We start from the raw sequence: 14,313 nt of genomic DNA, 5'->3' as shown, positions 1-14,313 counted from the left end.
TATGTGACTAAACTGTGTGATTTTTATTATGTGAGGGTATCAAGGGATATGAAGCTAAGATGTGTAAATGGACTCGAGGTACAGGTCAGGCTTGAAAAGCTGAACAGCCGACTGCCCTACCTTCCTATATGTAAGACGTGCATGTTGTATAAAATAACAGCGGATTTCATACATAATAGTTGTTCCTTGAAACACATTGGACAGACGTAACTGGGTTTCCTGCAGTACCTTCAGAAGAGTCAAAAGGGGACACATCTCTGCTGTTGTCAGCTGCCCTGCAGCCACCGGCTGGAGGTGGGACTTCCACCCCTCATTCAGGGGTAGAGGAGTGGGGAAGACAGAGAGTGGGGTGACAGGAGAGGGGAGAAAGAGGTGGGGGCAGGGATGTGAGGACCCCGATGGCAAATCAAGGTGCGGAGGGAGTACTCGGGTTGTGGGGGGAGGGGGTGGGATGCAGGTGGTGTGGGTCACCCAATCTGGAAAGGGAGCAAGTGATGGAGACGCACCCTGCTCTTCTGCCCATGGCCCCCAAGTAGGGTAACCTGAAGCACCTGCCCCTGCACTCCTGAACTCCCACCGGCCTCAAAATTGAGGTCACATGGGTGAGCCAGGAGGGCAGCCAGGCTCACTTCTGTCTACAGTACCCACAGAACATGCAAAGATGATGGCAGACACTAAATTCCCACACAGTACGATGTACCAGGTAGGATTCCATGCTATGAAATGTTGCCTGGCAACCAACTTCACATTTACTGCTCACTAATACCAAACCAAAAATTAGACACAGGTATTGAAGATAATGGAATCTAGGTGTGTCGATGGAGTTAAGATACATGATATAACTGAACAGGTTTGAGGGGCTGAATGGCCTACTCCTGTTCCTAAATAACCCCACACAATCTTATAGCTGTGTCATTGTATTGCACACGCACCCTTATCTCACCAAGGTAGTCAAGGTGCATTGTACATATGAACGGCTTGACATACACACATCATCCAAAGCTTTCAAAAAGCCTCGTCAAATGATTCTAAGGCAAGCCAGCCGTCTGATGCATGGTCGTTTGCTGACACACGCCTTCGCTTTCAGATGGGGTACATGTCTGTCACCTTGTGACGCTTGTGCTTCTACAGCTTTCATTATCCTAAGGTTACCTATACCACTCTACCACAAGATGGCACAAGATTCAAGGAAACAGATCCCAGCAGAAGAAAACCTCTGACTTGTTTGGAGGAGACTATCCTGGAAAAAACGATGTATCAGAATATGGGGGGGAGAACAGAATGGGAAAGCAGTAAGCCTGCCACTAACCTAATACCATCTTATTTCTTTTGTCTGTTCCCACCCCCCACCGCCACTCTCATTCGTTCACACAGACATACACATAGCTACATAGATTGTGAACACAAATTATGCTTTGAAAGTGTGTCAGGGAGCCAATATCCTAGGCCGGAACCTTTACCTCGTCAGGTGGGCTCGGCGGGGGCAGGCGGGAGCCAAGTCGGGAAGCCACCCGCCGCCCGTGATCAGGGTCGGATTGTGGTTTCACACTGGAGGCCCCCCCCCCCCCCACAGTGTGAAACGCGCGCTGCAGCGAGGAAGGCGAGCGTGTAAGTTCTCGCATGCTCACCAGTGTGTGCAGGAAAAGCTCCCTGAGGCTCAGAGCTGCCACAGGGGGACGAAGGTATAAAAAAGTAAAAATAAAGAATTTTAAGGTTGGACGGGCAGTGAAAAATTTAATTCAATTACGTTGTTAATGGCCTTAATTGGCCTCTTAATTGTCGGCGGGTGCGTTGCCGACTCCCGTGCTTGCCCGCCAACAATTAACAGGCCAATTAAGGCCATTAACAATGTAATTGATCCTAATGTTTGTCTTCTTGTCTTATTATAGTAGCTGTGGGAAGCCTGTGAGCACTACTGGCTTGGGAGTTTCCTCTAGGATTCTCCTGACCATCTGGTATATTTTTATGACGTGCCAAGTGCTCGTCCAGGTACTTTTTAAAGGATGTGAGGCAACCCGCCTCCACCACCCTCCCAGGCAGTGCATTCCAGACCGTCACCACCCGCTGGGTAAAAAAGTTTTTCCTCACATCCCCCCTAAACCTCCTGCCCCTCACCTTGAACTTATGTCCCTTCATGGCTAACCCTTCAACTAAGGGGAACAGCTGCTCCCTATCTACCCTGTTCATGCCCCTCATAATCTTATACACCTTGATCAGGTCGCCCCTCAGTCTTCTCTGCTCCAACGAAAACAACCCAAGTCTATCCAACCTCCCTTCATAACTTAAATATTTCATCCCAGGCAACATCCTGGTGAATCTCCTCTGCACCTCCTCCAGTGCAGTCACATCCTCCCTTTAACGTGGTGACCAGAACTGCACACAGTACTCCAGCTGTGGCTTCACCAAGGTTCTATACAACTCCAACATGTTCTGAATACAAATGAGAGGTGACGGTTCATCTGGGGAGTGCAGCCAGAGCCATGTCCATAGCACCACGGGGTGGGGCTCAACTATATCGAGGGTACAAGGAAGACTGAAAGAGCAACGGTGACAGGTAAGATTGGTGGAAGCATCATACATGTATAATTGGAATTTCCAAAATGAAAATGGAACTGCCTTTTTGAATTAGAGAAAGTTACAGGATCCAAAACAGATAAACCATATCTCTAAATAATAGTAATTGTGAAATACATTTTTTTTTGATGTAGGGCTATTTAAGAAGCACGGCAAGCTTCCTTTCTCACCTCTTCCGAAGAAGGCAGTGACTGAATACCAGTAGCCCTCCAGAGCATATTCCTAATGGTTAGTCTTCATGTGCAATTCTGCTTATTGGGTGTTAGCGAGCTATGTGACAGTTTGATTTTCATATACAGTTTCCAGAAGAGTTCACTGGGCAGTGATCAGGTGTTGATTTTTCTTTGTTCCCAGCATGGGAATCCTGAAACCAATTATGTTGTCCCCACCATTTCCTTGGCTGAAATCAGCTAACTCAGGATGGTCCAAGATTGCATTTACACATTGAGCTGCCATGCTACAACTCAATCATCACAACAGCTCAAACAAAGGCCTGTGCTATCTGGAGAAGTGACATACTGCAAAATTAACAAAGAACAAGAAGGGAGGCTCCAAAATCATCTTTGTCAGGGAGCACGTCTCCAAAATCCTGCATGTGGAACCACAATATTTATGTTTTCACATAACGGATGAAAATTATGGGCCGCTTGCCCAATATTGCCAGCGAGGAGAAATTGTTTCCAGTGGCAGATGGGTCAGTAACTAGAGGATACAGTTTTAAAGTGATTGCTCAAAGCACTGGAGGCGACATGAGGAAACCATTTTACACAATGAGTCGCTGTGATCTACAATGCACTGTCTGAAAGTGTGGCGGAAAGAGATTCAACAGTAACTTTCAAAGGAGAATTAGATAAACACTGATAGGGAGAAATTATGAGATATGGGAAAAGAACAGGGAGGCGGAATTAATTGAATAACTCTATGCAAGAACCAGAACACACACAATGGGCTGAACAGCCCTCTGTCCTGTACCATTCTATGATTCTGTTAGGGATGGGTTCCTAATTCTAATAATCTGACAAGTGCAAGTAGCATTGGGCCATATCTCCATTCTATGGGTGGTGGAAGAGAAAAGGCCCACCAGACAGAAGCCATCAATTATTTTTTGTGGAACCCAAGGGAGCAGGACTGCACCTCTGGGACCCACAAAAATAATCTACGCTGCTTCCAGCTCACGACCCCCAAACTTCCACGATTGCAAACAGCCGCCTCACTCTCCCCCACCACAGCTTTCCTTGCTGGCAGCAGCTCCAGCCTGATTTTCAATCTTGAACCTGGCTAGCTAAGTTTGGGACATCTGTTTGATGCCCTGCAGCTCGCCTGCTGAATTTAAATGAAGCCGAGGCTTCAAAAATGACAGAGGCACTTTGCCACTGGAATGGGTGGGCGACCAGCTCGCTCTGCCAGTCAGTTGCCCAAAAGTCAACATCTCCCCACAAATGAATTTGCATTACATAAGTGGGTTTTTCATTTCTTTCCTGTGTCTTAGTCCATCGAAAGAGAAAGGATTGTGAAAAAGGAAATTACCTTCATTGGATGAATATGGCATGAGAAAAGACAGTTATATCCTAATACATACCTCATCAATTTCAATCCTGACCTGCGATCCAGGGCGGGATCTATTGCTTGTCCTGCTACTCTGGATCATTCTGCTCTCAGTACGACCTTCCAAATCTGTTCGCTGACCTGCAATAGTAAGTTATAAGTAAATATATAAAGCTGAATATATTCTCTGAATTACTATAATATAATCATCAAACACTATGGATGGAATTTTCCATGCCTGTTAGCGGCAGGTGTTGTCATGACCATAGCCGGTGTTAATTGCTTTGCAAACCAAATCCCAGAGGGAAACCTGGCTTATGGAGCCTATTCTATTCTATTCTATTCACCTATGGAGCTCCTGCAAGATGCAAATATGTTTCTTTTTACCTCTGACCACGCACACACGCACACGCCCTTTTCCACAGAATAACACAATATTCCCCAAAAGTACTATTACACTCTAGTGTACGTACATTAACCATGAAAATACATACACAAATCTTTTGTAAAAGTAGAGTTCATTCCAATCCATTCTCCATTTGCCAATATCCAAGTTCCTTTGAGTTTTAAACTCTTGACAATGCATCTGCCATCAAATTTTCTTATCCAGCCACATGTAAATTTTGTAAGTTAAATGGTTGCAATAATAAACTCCAACGAAACAAGTCTTGCATTTTTGTCCCAAAACTTTCCCAGAAACTTCAAAGGATTGTGGTCTGTACATATAACTGTCTCTAAAGAACTGTTTGTAACATACACCTGCAAAGATAACACCAAGCTTAAAGTCTCTTTCTCTATAGTTGAATATTTCTTCTGGTGCACATTCAACTTCTGTGAGAAATATCCTACCAGCTTCTCAATTCACAGTTCATCTTCTTGTAGCAACACAGCACCAAAACCCACATCACAGCCAACTTAAACTGCTTTGTAAAATCAGATGCTGATGGAATAGCTGTAGTTGTTAGTCCAGCTTTCAAACTGTCCAATACATTCTGATGCTCCTGTGTCCATTGGAATTTTCTGTTTTTTTTATAATCCAGTCAGCGGAGCAAACACACTGCTGAAGTTTGGCATGAATTTCCGATAAAATCCACTCATACCTAGAAATCTTAAAACTTCCCATTTTGCTGTAGGCACTGGGAATTCCACAACAGTTTTTACTTTTGCATATTGTGGGGCCACTTGACCATGTCCAACAGTGTGGTCTAAATATGCTCCCGCAAATTCACTTTTAGCCAAATTCACAATCAAATTGGCTTCCTGCAGCCGATCAAACAGCTGTTTTAAATGTTGTAAATGTTCCTCCCACATTTGACTGAATACTATTAAGTCAACAATATACACAGCGCAATTTCTCAATGCCTCAGTCATTTTGTTTGTTAGTCTCTGAAATGTTGCTGGTGCATTGTTCATTCCAAAGGGAATTACTTTGCATTGATATAAACCACATGGTATCACAAAAGCTGATATCTCTTTTGCCTTTTCCAATAAAGGTACTTGCCAATATCCTCGCAGCAAGTTAATTTTGGTTATAAACATTGACTGTCCCACTTTCTCGACACAATCCTCCAATCATGGATTAGGATATGAATCTGAATATGAACAGCTTTTGTTACTGCATTCACTTTTCGGTAATCAATACATAATCTTCATGATCCATCCGGTTTCAGCACCATTACAATGTGACTGGGCTCTATGATGCCATTTTGAAGCATAAAGTCAATTTCTTTCTGCACTTAAGCTACTTTTACTGGATTTAATCTATGTGGGTGTTGCCTTATTGATTCTGAATTCCCCATAACAACATCATGGGTAGCTAAATCTGTTTTCCCCAGTTTATTTCCACAAATTGCTTTCTGTGACTGCAAAAGCTCTTTTCAATCACTCCAACACTTTTCTGGAAGGTGACCCAACATCACATTTAGATTTGTAAGTACCTCCTCATTGTCCAGTTTAATCAGAACAAGGTCAATTTCAGGATCCTTAATTTCTACCCCCATTTCCTTACTTACAACACCAGTACCTCCTCCTGTTTATTTTCTTGGTCAAAGAAATCTTTGAGCATATTTACATGACACACTTGCTGACTCTTTCTTCTTACTGGGGTATTTACTATGTAGTTTACCTCATTCAGTCTCTTTTCAATTTGATAAGGTCCACTAAACCTCACCTTTAATGGTTTGCCTTCCACAGGCAACAATACTAACACCATTTTCCCCAGACATAAAACTGCGGGCCTTTGCCTTTATCACTTGTTGAGATATCTTTAACTGTTTCCTAGCCAGCTCACATGCCTTACTTAATATGTCTCTGAAATTCATCACATTATCCAGGAGATTTGTCTCAGAACTTTGACTCACTAATATCTCCTGAATCAGTTTGAGTGGTCCCCTTACTTCATGACCATAAATTAACTCAAAAAGGCTGAACCCTGTTGACTCATTAGGGGCATTCCTAATAGCAAACAACAAGAATGAAGTCCCTCGATCCCAGTCATGTGGATATTCTTGATGATATTGCTTTACTGCTAGTCTTTAAAGCCTGATGCCATCTTTCTAAGGCACCTTGTGATTCAGGGTGATAGGCTGACGACCTAAATTGCTTTACTCCTAGGCTGTTCATTACTTCTTTAAACAGCTGTGACATGAAATTTGAACTCTGATCCGACTGTATTTCTTTAGGTAATCTATACCTTGTAAAGAATTTGATCAACTCCTCCACAATCACCTTTGTTGTAATTTTCCTAAAGGTATTGCTTCTGGAAATCTCATAGACACATCCATGATTAGCAGTAAGTACTGATTTCCACTTTTAGGGTGGAATCATCCCACATTTTCACTAAGTGCAGTAGCAGACGGGTAAAAAGACATTTTACACGCTGCATTAATTATGCATTCCCAGGATTCATGCCGTTTCGATGGCATGACAGGCTCTCATTCACCAGCCACGCCATCACCTCGCCGTTTCATCATGCTGGGTGCCATTTTTATAGTCCAGCCAAGTGCACAGCTCTCAGTGCTTCCAACCCATGACTGCTGCATCCTGCAAGACAGAATAGCCCTGAAAGGCAAAAGGACTGCAGCCCCCAGGTTATTGAATTGAATTCAATAAAATATCTGGAATTAAAAATCTAATGATGACTATGAAACCATTGTCAATTGTCATAAAAACCCATCTGGTTCACTAATGTCCTTTAGGGCGAACGCTAATTGGTTTCACAATGTTGTGAAACCGATTTTTGGCTTTTTTGCCATATTGTCCGCTCAGACCACCAAACACGCCTGACACCAGTGGGCATGGATGATTCTGCCCTTAGCCTTAGGGAGGAGTCCTACACAATCAATCAGGGCCCTGTTAAAAGGTTCCTCAAATGCTGGAATTGGAATTAAAGGTGCCAGCTTAATTAGTGCTTGAGGTTTTCCTATTACCTGACATGTGTGACATGTTTGACAGAATTTGACTATATCTTTGCACAGTCCAGGCCAATAGAAATGTTTTTGTATCTTAGCTTTCCTAATTCCCAACTGTCCAGCCATTAAAATTTCATGAACAACTCTCAAAACCTCATTCTGGTACACAGATGGTATCACTACTTGGTGCACTATCGCTCATTTTTCATCTGCTGGAACATGAGACAGTCTCCATTTCCTCATTAACATATCATTCTTAATGTAATAACATTGTGGAATGTATTCTCCTTCTGTTTCAGAATAAGCTGTCTGATATAACTGCTTCAAATCTGGATCCTCTTGCTGTAATTCCACTAACTTCACTGAACTAAACCTCAACCTCATCCTCTTTAATCTTCTCCTCCTGAGTAGTCTTTTCAAATATTGATCCAGCAAAATTAATTTCAGCATCCTCCCCCTGTCTTTTAGTTCCTTCCTCTTCCTGTTTAAACCTGTGTGTTTGTGACCTTGTCACCACACAAGCTGGAAACAATCAAGGATCCTCTTTCTGTAAAACCTCTGTTGATTGTGTCTCAATAGGCTGCTGTACTACAGTAGGCCTAGTCAATATATTTGATCCAGCTATATCATTCCCTACAATAAACTGAACCCCAACAATGGGCAATTTCTCTACTGCCCCAACAATCACCTCTCCTGATTTCAAATCACTTTTTAAATTTACCTTACACAATGAAACAGGTTGGACTTCACTTTGGATTCCCTTGCAATAGCCCTTCTGGACAATAGGGCTGGCTAGCACTTGTACCCCTTAAAAATTTGACATCCTTTCCTGCTCCTCCCTGTACACATGGATGTATTTTCCCTTTGCATTTAAAATCTTTAAACATCTCTGCAACCTGCCCTCCAGAACTCCCTTGGGTAAATTGTGAACACATTCCCACTTCTCTAGCTACCACTGATTCTTCCTGCACCAACTGTACAAAACTGTTGGTTTTTCTTGCCTCTGGGTCTCACAGCCCACAGTATTCTTACTTCCAGAACTTTGCTGAGTTCCTGCCACCGCAATTGGTTTCCTGTTTAACCTCCAACAACTTGATCTCATATGTCCAACCTTATTACAATGGTAACATATCACTTTCCTTCCATCATCTCTACTTTCCACCTTTCCATCTTTAATAGACTAGCATCTTTCAGCTTTATACTTATTACTAACACTTTTACCATCACTAGGTTTTCCAATGCCCTTGCTGATTTCCATATGACCTTTTTCCTACATTCACCTGTTCATGTGAAATATCATATGTATCGGCTAAAACAGGAGCATCCCTGATCTTTTTGTTTTGACCTTCATCTGAATCTATCTTAATGTTTACTGGAATGCTGTTTCTAAATTCTTCCATAACAGTAACCTCTCCTACATTTTCAAAAGTCTTGTCTAATGTTAATGCCCTGAACCATTGATCCCAGATAATTTATTTTCCTCTTGCAAATCCCACAAATGTCTGATCAGGTCTCTTTCTTACAGTCCTAAACTTCAACTGATAAGCTTCACGGACAAGCTCATAAGCATTTAATATTGCTTTACTATCTCGTAATCTGCAGACTATTCCTCTAATAAGCATTTTTTAAAATTCATTCACGGGATGTGGGCTTCGCTGGCTAGGCCAGCATTTATTGCCCATCCCTAATTGGCCTTGAGAAGGTGGTGGTGAGCTGCCTTCTTGAACCGCTGCAGTCCATGTGGTGTAGGTAAACCCACAGTGCTGTTAGGAAGGGAGTTCCAGGATTTTGACCCAGTGACAGTGAAGGAACGGCAATATATTTCCAAGTCAGGATGGTGAGTAAATTGGAGGGGAACTTCCAGGTAGTGGTGTTCCCATCTATCTGCTGCCCTTATCCTTCTAGGTGGTAGTGGTCGTGGGTTTGAAAAGTGCAGTCTAAGGAGCCTTGGTGAATTCCTTCAGAGCCTCTTGCAGATGATACACACTGCTGCTACTGTGCATCAGTGGTGGAGGGAGTGAATGTTTGTGGATGTGGTGCCAATCAAGCGGGTTGCTTTGTCCTGGATGGTGTCCAGCTTCTTCAGCGTTGTAGGAGCTGCAATAATCCAGGCAAGTGGAGAGTATTCCATTACACTCCTGACTTGTGCCTTGTAGATGGTGGACAGGCTTTAGGAAGTCAGGTGGTGAATTACTCATCGCACGATTCCTAGCCTCTGACCTGCTCTTGGAACTACAGTATTTATATGGCTAGTCCAGTTCAGTTTCTGGTCAATAGCAACCCCCAGGTTGTTGATAGTGGGGAATTCAGTGATGGTAATGCTATTGAACATCAAAGGGCCATGGTTGGATTCTCTCTCGTTGGAGATGGTCATTGCCTGACACTTGTGTGGCACGAATGTTCCTTACCACTTGTCAGCCCTTGTATACACATCCATTGCTGTCCCTGAAAAATACTTTGTTACATGATAACCCAAGCATCTCTTGGCCAATTCAATTGAATAGCTATCTTTTCAAATGAGGTGAAATATCAACTCCATCCTCTATAAAGTTAGGCACTAACTGATGATTTCTAGTTAAATCAAATTCCTCAAAGGAGTCAAAGTCACTATCTGAATCATTATCTCTCCTTTCTTCTTTTATTCTAAGCTTCACTTTAGACAATTCATACTGTCTTTCTCTCTCTGGAGCTCTCTATCTCTTTCCCTCTCTCTTAAAGTGCTAACTTGTCTCTCTGAGGTTGAAGTTCAAGCTGTCACATTTCTATCTCTTGTAATCTTTTCTTTTCCTTTTCCTTCCACTCTCTTTCCCATTTAAACTTTTAAAATTTCTTTTTCCTTAATCTATCCTTTTCTTGTTCCTTCTCTTTTCTTTCTAACTCGAGTTTTTTTTTCATTTCTCTTTCTTATTTCCCTTGATGGAGATTTCTAGAACCAGGAGACATAGATTCAAGATAAGTGGCAGAAGCTGTAGAGGGGGATATGAGGAAGGACTTTTTTACACAGAGGGTAGTGGGTGTCTGGAATTCGCTGCCAAAGTTGGTGGTAGAGGCAGAAAATTTAAACTCTTATAAAAAGTACCTGGATCTGCACCTAAAGTGCTGTAAGCTGCAGGGCTATGGGCCAGGTGCAGGAAGGTGGGATTAGAAAGGGCACCTGGGTGTCCTTGGGCTGGCATGCGCAAGATGGGCCGAATGGCCACCTTCTGTGCTGTAACTTTTCTATGGTTCTATGGTTCTTTTTCTTTTTCTTACAGTTCAATTCTTTTCAGTTCCAATTCTTGCTCAAGTTCAAGCTCCTTCATTTGCAACTGAAGTCTTACTACTTCCAGGTGTGATTCACTAATTTCAGGTATCCCTTCCTGCAACTTTAAATGCACAGTCAGTACTCTCACCATATCAGCCTTATGAAATTCTGCTTGCATCTTTACCTGCCATTTATTTGCTAATTCTTTCAACTGAGTTTTAGTCAGAAATTTCAAATACTCCACAGTTACATTTTCCACTCCTAGAAAAGTTGTAGCAATTGCCAAAGCCATTTTGCAGCCTAGCCACTTTAAAAGCCCTCAGCACAAAACTCCTGAGTTCAGCATTCTTCTCGTACATGTATCCCTAAAAGATCAAAAGTAAAAATTTATTAACAAGAATAAAAGAAAACTTAAGCACACAAGATTACAGTTCAGCAGTTAAGCTTAAAAAGACTCTCTACTTAGTCAGACCCACAAGTAAACACTTTCCAGGTAACACTACTTTATAGATGTTTAACTATTTTAAAAACCTAGTAATATTACCCAAGGCAAACTGCTGTAGCTTTAATAAAGGCATACGACATGACCTGTAACTCTCTTCCATTCTGATGTGGAAAACCAAACTTCAGAATTAAACTGCTTTTTGCAGCCCAAGACTTTTCTGGCTTGACTGGATGGCTGATTCAAATCTGCATCTCCCCCAGCCTAGAGCCATAGCTCAGCAGCTACATTATACAGCTTCAGCTCATCAGCTACCCTAGTTTATCCACAGTAACTCTAAAATACCTTTTTTCTCCTTTCATCTCAGATTCATTGTTTTCACACCTCTTTGAAACTCAAATCCTTCCAAATATAAGATCTTTCATGATTCCATTTTGTCTCTGTTTCCGGGTCAATAAAATATAATGTCTCCTCTTCTATTTAGCTATGGAACTCCTGCAAGATGCAAACATGTATCTTTTCACCCCTGACTTCCCTTTGACTTTCAAACAAACTCTCAATTTATCTAAAAATACAAATATTAGATCTAACCTACTCACTGGTATCTCGAACCTAACACCTCTACCCTTTTATCAATTTCTCACAGCTTGTTTGGTGAAGCTCACAGACAATATGGCGAGAATGTCAAAAATCAGTTTCATGACGTCCTGAAACCAATTTGCAATTGTCTGCTCTTCCCGTCAATGGCAGGCCATGATTCCCACCGTCAGATGTCAGAAACCTCATTGTAATACATCTGCATATCATTATTAGTCAAGCCTGCCGGAATCATCACTCCACACTGGATTATCTGAGCGTGTGGGTGTGATTGCACACGTACATGTTTCACAACTGTACATAATTAACGTGTATCTGGCGAGCTGCACTTCACTCAGGACTTTGAGGCTTTTTTGCCTATCTTGCTTCGGGACAGCACTCATGGTCATCAGCACCAGGCTTTGCCTACAGCACCACATCACATTTAGGGGGTCGCATGGGCTGCTCTCTACCTACCAGACCAGCCATAAGGTGGGGATGGCTTTTCAACAGCTGCAGGGCTGGGGCTTGCCTGGAGAAAGGGGAGGAGTGGCCTCAGGCAAGGGAAGAGGCTGCAGGGTAAGGGTTACTGGGGAAGGTGAGTATCCCAGGGTTTCTGTGAGGGCAGAAGATGAGCTGTGCAACTGGCCTCAAGATGGTGAGGGCTAAGGGGACAGTCTCCAGAGATGAGGCCAGATGGAGATGTGAGGGTGTGTGTGAGAGAGTGAGTGGTGATGTTCCTTGAGCTGGCAGTGAGTGAGGTGCCAGTGAATGTGTGATGGCCTTGTGAGTGTGTGAGTTTAGAGTGATGAGATCGTTGCCTTACCTTGGTGACATGGGTGAGATCATTCATCCTTTTTCTGCACTGGATGGCCAACCTCTTCTGTGCAGCATTGACACTGACCACCACTGCCATCACCTGTCAAGCCAGAGTGGTGAGATTGCTGGACCTCTGGCAGCTACAGAAGGGATAGAGGACATCATGGTGGGCCTCCATAGTGTCCAAAGAGTGTTCCAGGGATGTATCACTGAATCGGGGAGCTGCAGTCTTCTAGCCTTTCTTGACCATGTCTTCTGTGCAGCAGTCCTGGGCTGGAAGCTCTGAGAGGTGTGCGCGCGGCTGCATTTTAAATATGGCACTCGGCGTGAGGAAGTGGCAAGGTGATAGCATGATGGGCAAATGGGAGCCCACCCACCACCAAAATGGTGGGTTTCCTGGGAATGGATAATTAATGAGGTGGGGTTGGGACGATATGGCGTGGAAAGCCGCCATTGTGGTCAGCAGGTAAAATGTTCTTTCTTTCCGCCTGCTACCACACAATGTAAATCTGGGATGATTCTGCCCTTTGGGAAAAATTTTCCCCCGGTTGGTGGGTTTGTGAGGGGGCGGGCGGGGTTGGGCATCAACCCGATTGGGGACAGGCCGCCATTTTACGTGGGTGGGCCAATTAAGGCCCACCCAGCGTGACGCTCACCCGGAAACACTAAGCCCTCCCTATGCGGGCGGGTGGGGTTGGGGGGGGGGGTGCGATTCCCTGAGTCAGGAATGTGCATGAAAGAGCACAGAAATATCCCTGAGGCCTCTGAAGAAATTAAAAACTTTTAAGACATGTCTTCTCATGTGACAGTGTCACATGAGCTGGGGCATGTCGATGATTTGTTTTTTAAATTTTTACTAGATTTTAAAACACTTCATGAAATCTCATCCCGCCTGTGGTTGAGATTTCATGAAAAATGCGAAGGCTGCCTGGGCTCTTCGTCTGCCCGCCAACCTTAAGGTTGGATGGGCAGCTCAGCTAATTGAATTAATTACTATTTAAATGGCCTTAACAGGCCTTTGACAGTTCGGCAGGCGTGCAGCCAGACTGAAAATCTAAATGACGCACGGTGACATCCGGATGCCCACCCTATGTCACTGTGCGTCATTTTATGCATCGGCGAGCCCCCACTCACTGACTGGAGAATTCTGCCCTATGTTTCAAAATAGAGAACAAACTCTATACATCTGTTAGTTTATTTCGTCTTCTTGATACTTTCAGTATTACCTATCTATCCGTCAATATATTAAAAATGGTACTTCAATGTGGACATATACCCTGGCCGTATATCACTGTTACTGATGCAGAACAATCTTAAAACATTGGGTGTTCCTGAGCAACAGCCTGAGAAATACATTCCAATCTGCAAAGTGCCCTGACCAAAGTAACAACCAAACTCATTTGAATTTGGTAGCCACATATTAAAAAGCATTGATTCAATAGTGGAGAGAAGAGCATAGCCTTGAAGGGATGTAAACCTACATTTTAGTAGCAGAATCATTCTCCTGCCCTCAAAAAATATCAGCCTCTGATTTAGGAGCAAAGAGCATTGTTAACTTGTGCCTAATGAACACTTTGTCACGTCTCTTATTCCACTTTTTTTACATCACCCCTCAGGCCACTTTTCTATATCACACCACTTGTTATGCAAATTATACATGATGCTTACACCTGAACTTTGCTCAATGTTTCATTTATAAATCA

At 43.1% G+C, this 14,313-nt stretch overlaps 1 protein-coding gene across 3 annotated transcripts in view; it reads right to left on the bottom strand.

Annotated features, from left to right (window-relative positions):
• The window catches only part of si:ch211-197n1.2 (EF-hand calcium-binding domain-containing protein 6), a 139,333-nt gene that overhangs the window by 79,203 nt on the left and 45,817 nt on the right, over positions 1 to 14,313 (bottom strand). For all 3 annotated transcript variants that reach the window (XM_041186355.1, XM_041186357.1, XM_041186356.1), the window contains exon 2: positions 4,154 to 4,260. In XM_041186355.1, the coding sequence (XP_041042289.1) occupies positions 4,154 to 4,260 (107 nt within the window). The remainder of the gene's footprint in view (positions 1 to 4,153; positions 4,261 to 14,313) is intronic.

The sequence above is a fragment of the Carcharodon carcharias genome, chromosome 4 (assembly GCF_017639515.1).
Source record: "Carcharodon carcharias isolate sCarCar2 chromosome 4, sCarCar2.pri, whole genome shotgun sequence".
NCBI classification, from domain to species: Eukaryota; Metazoa; Chordata; class Chondrichthyes; order Lamniformes; family Lamnidae; genus Carcharodon; species Carcharodon carcharias.
This window is presented reverse-complemented; position numbering and strand designations above follow the sequence as displayed.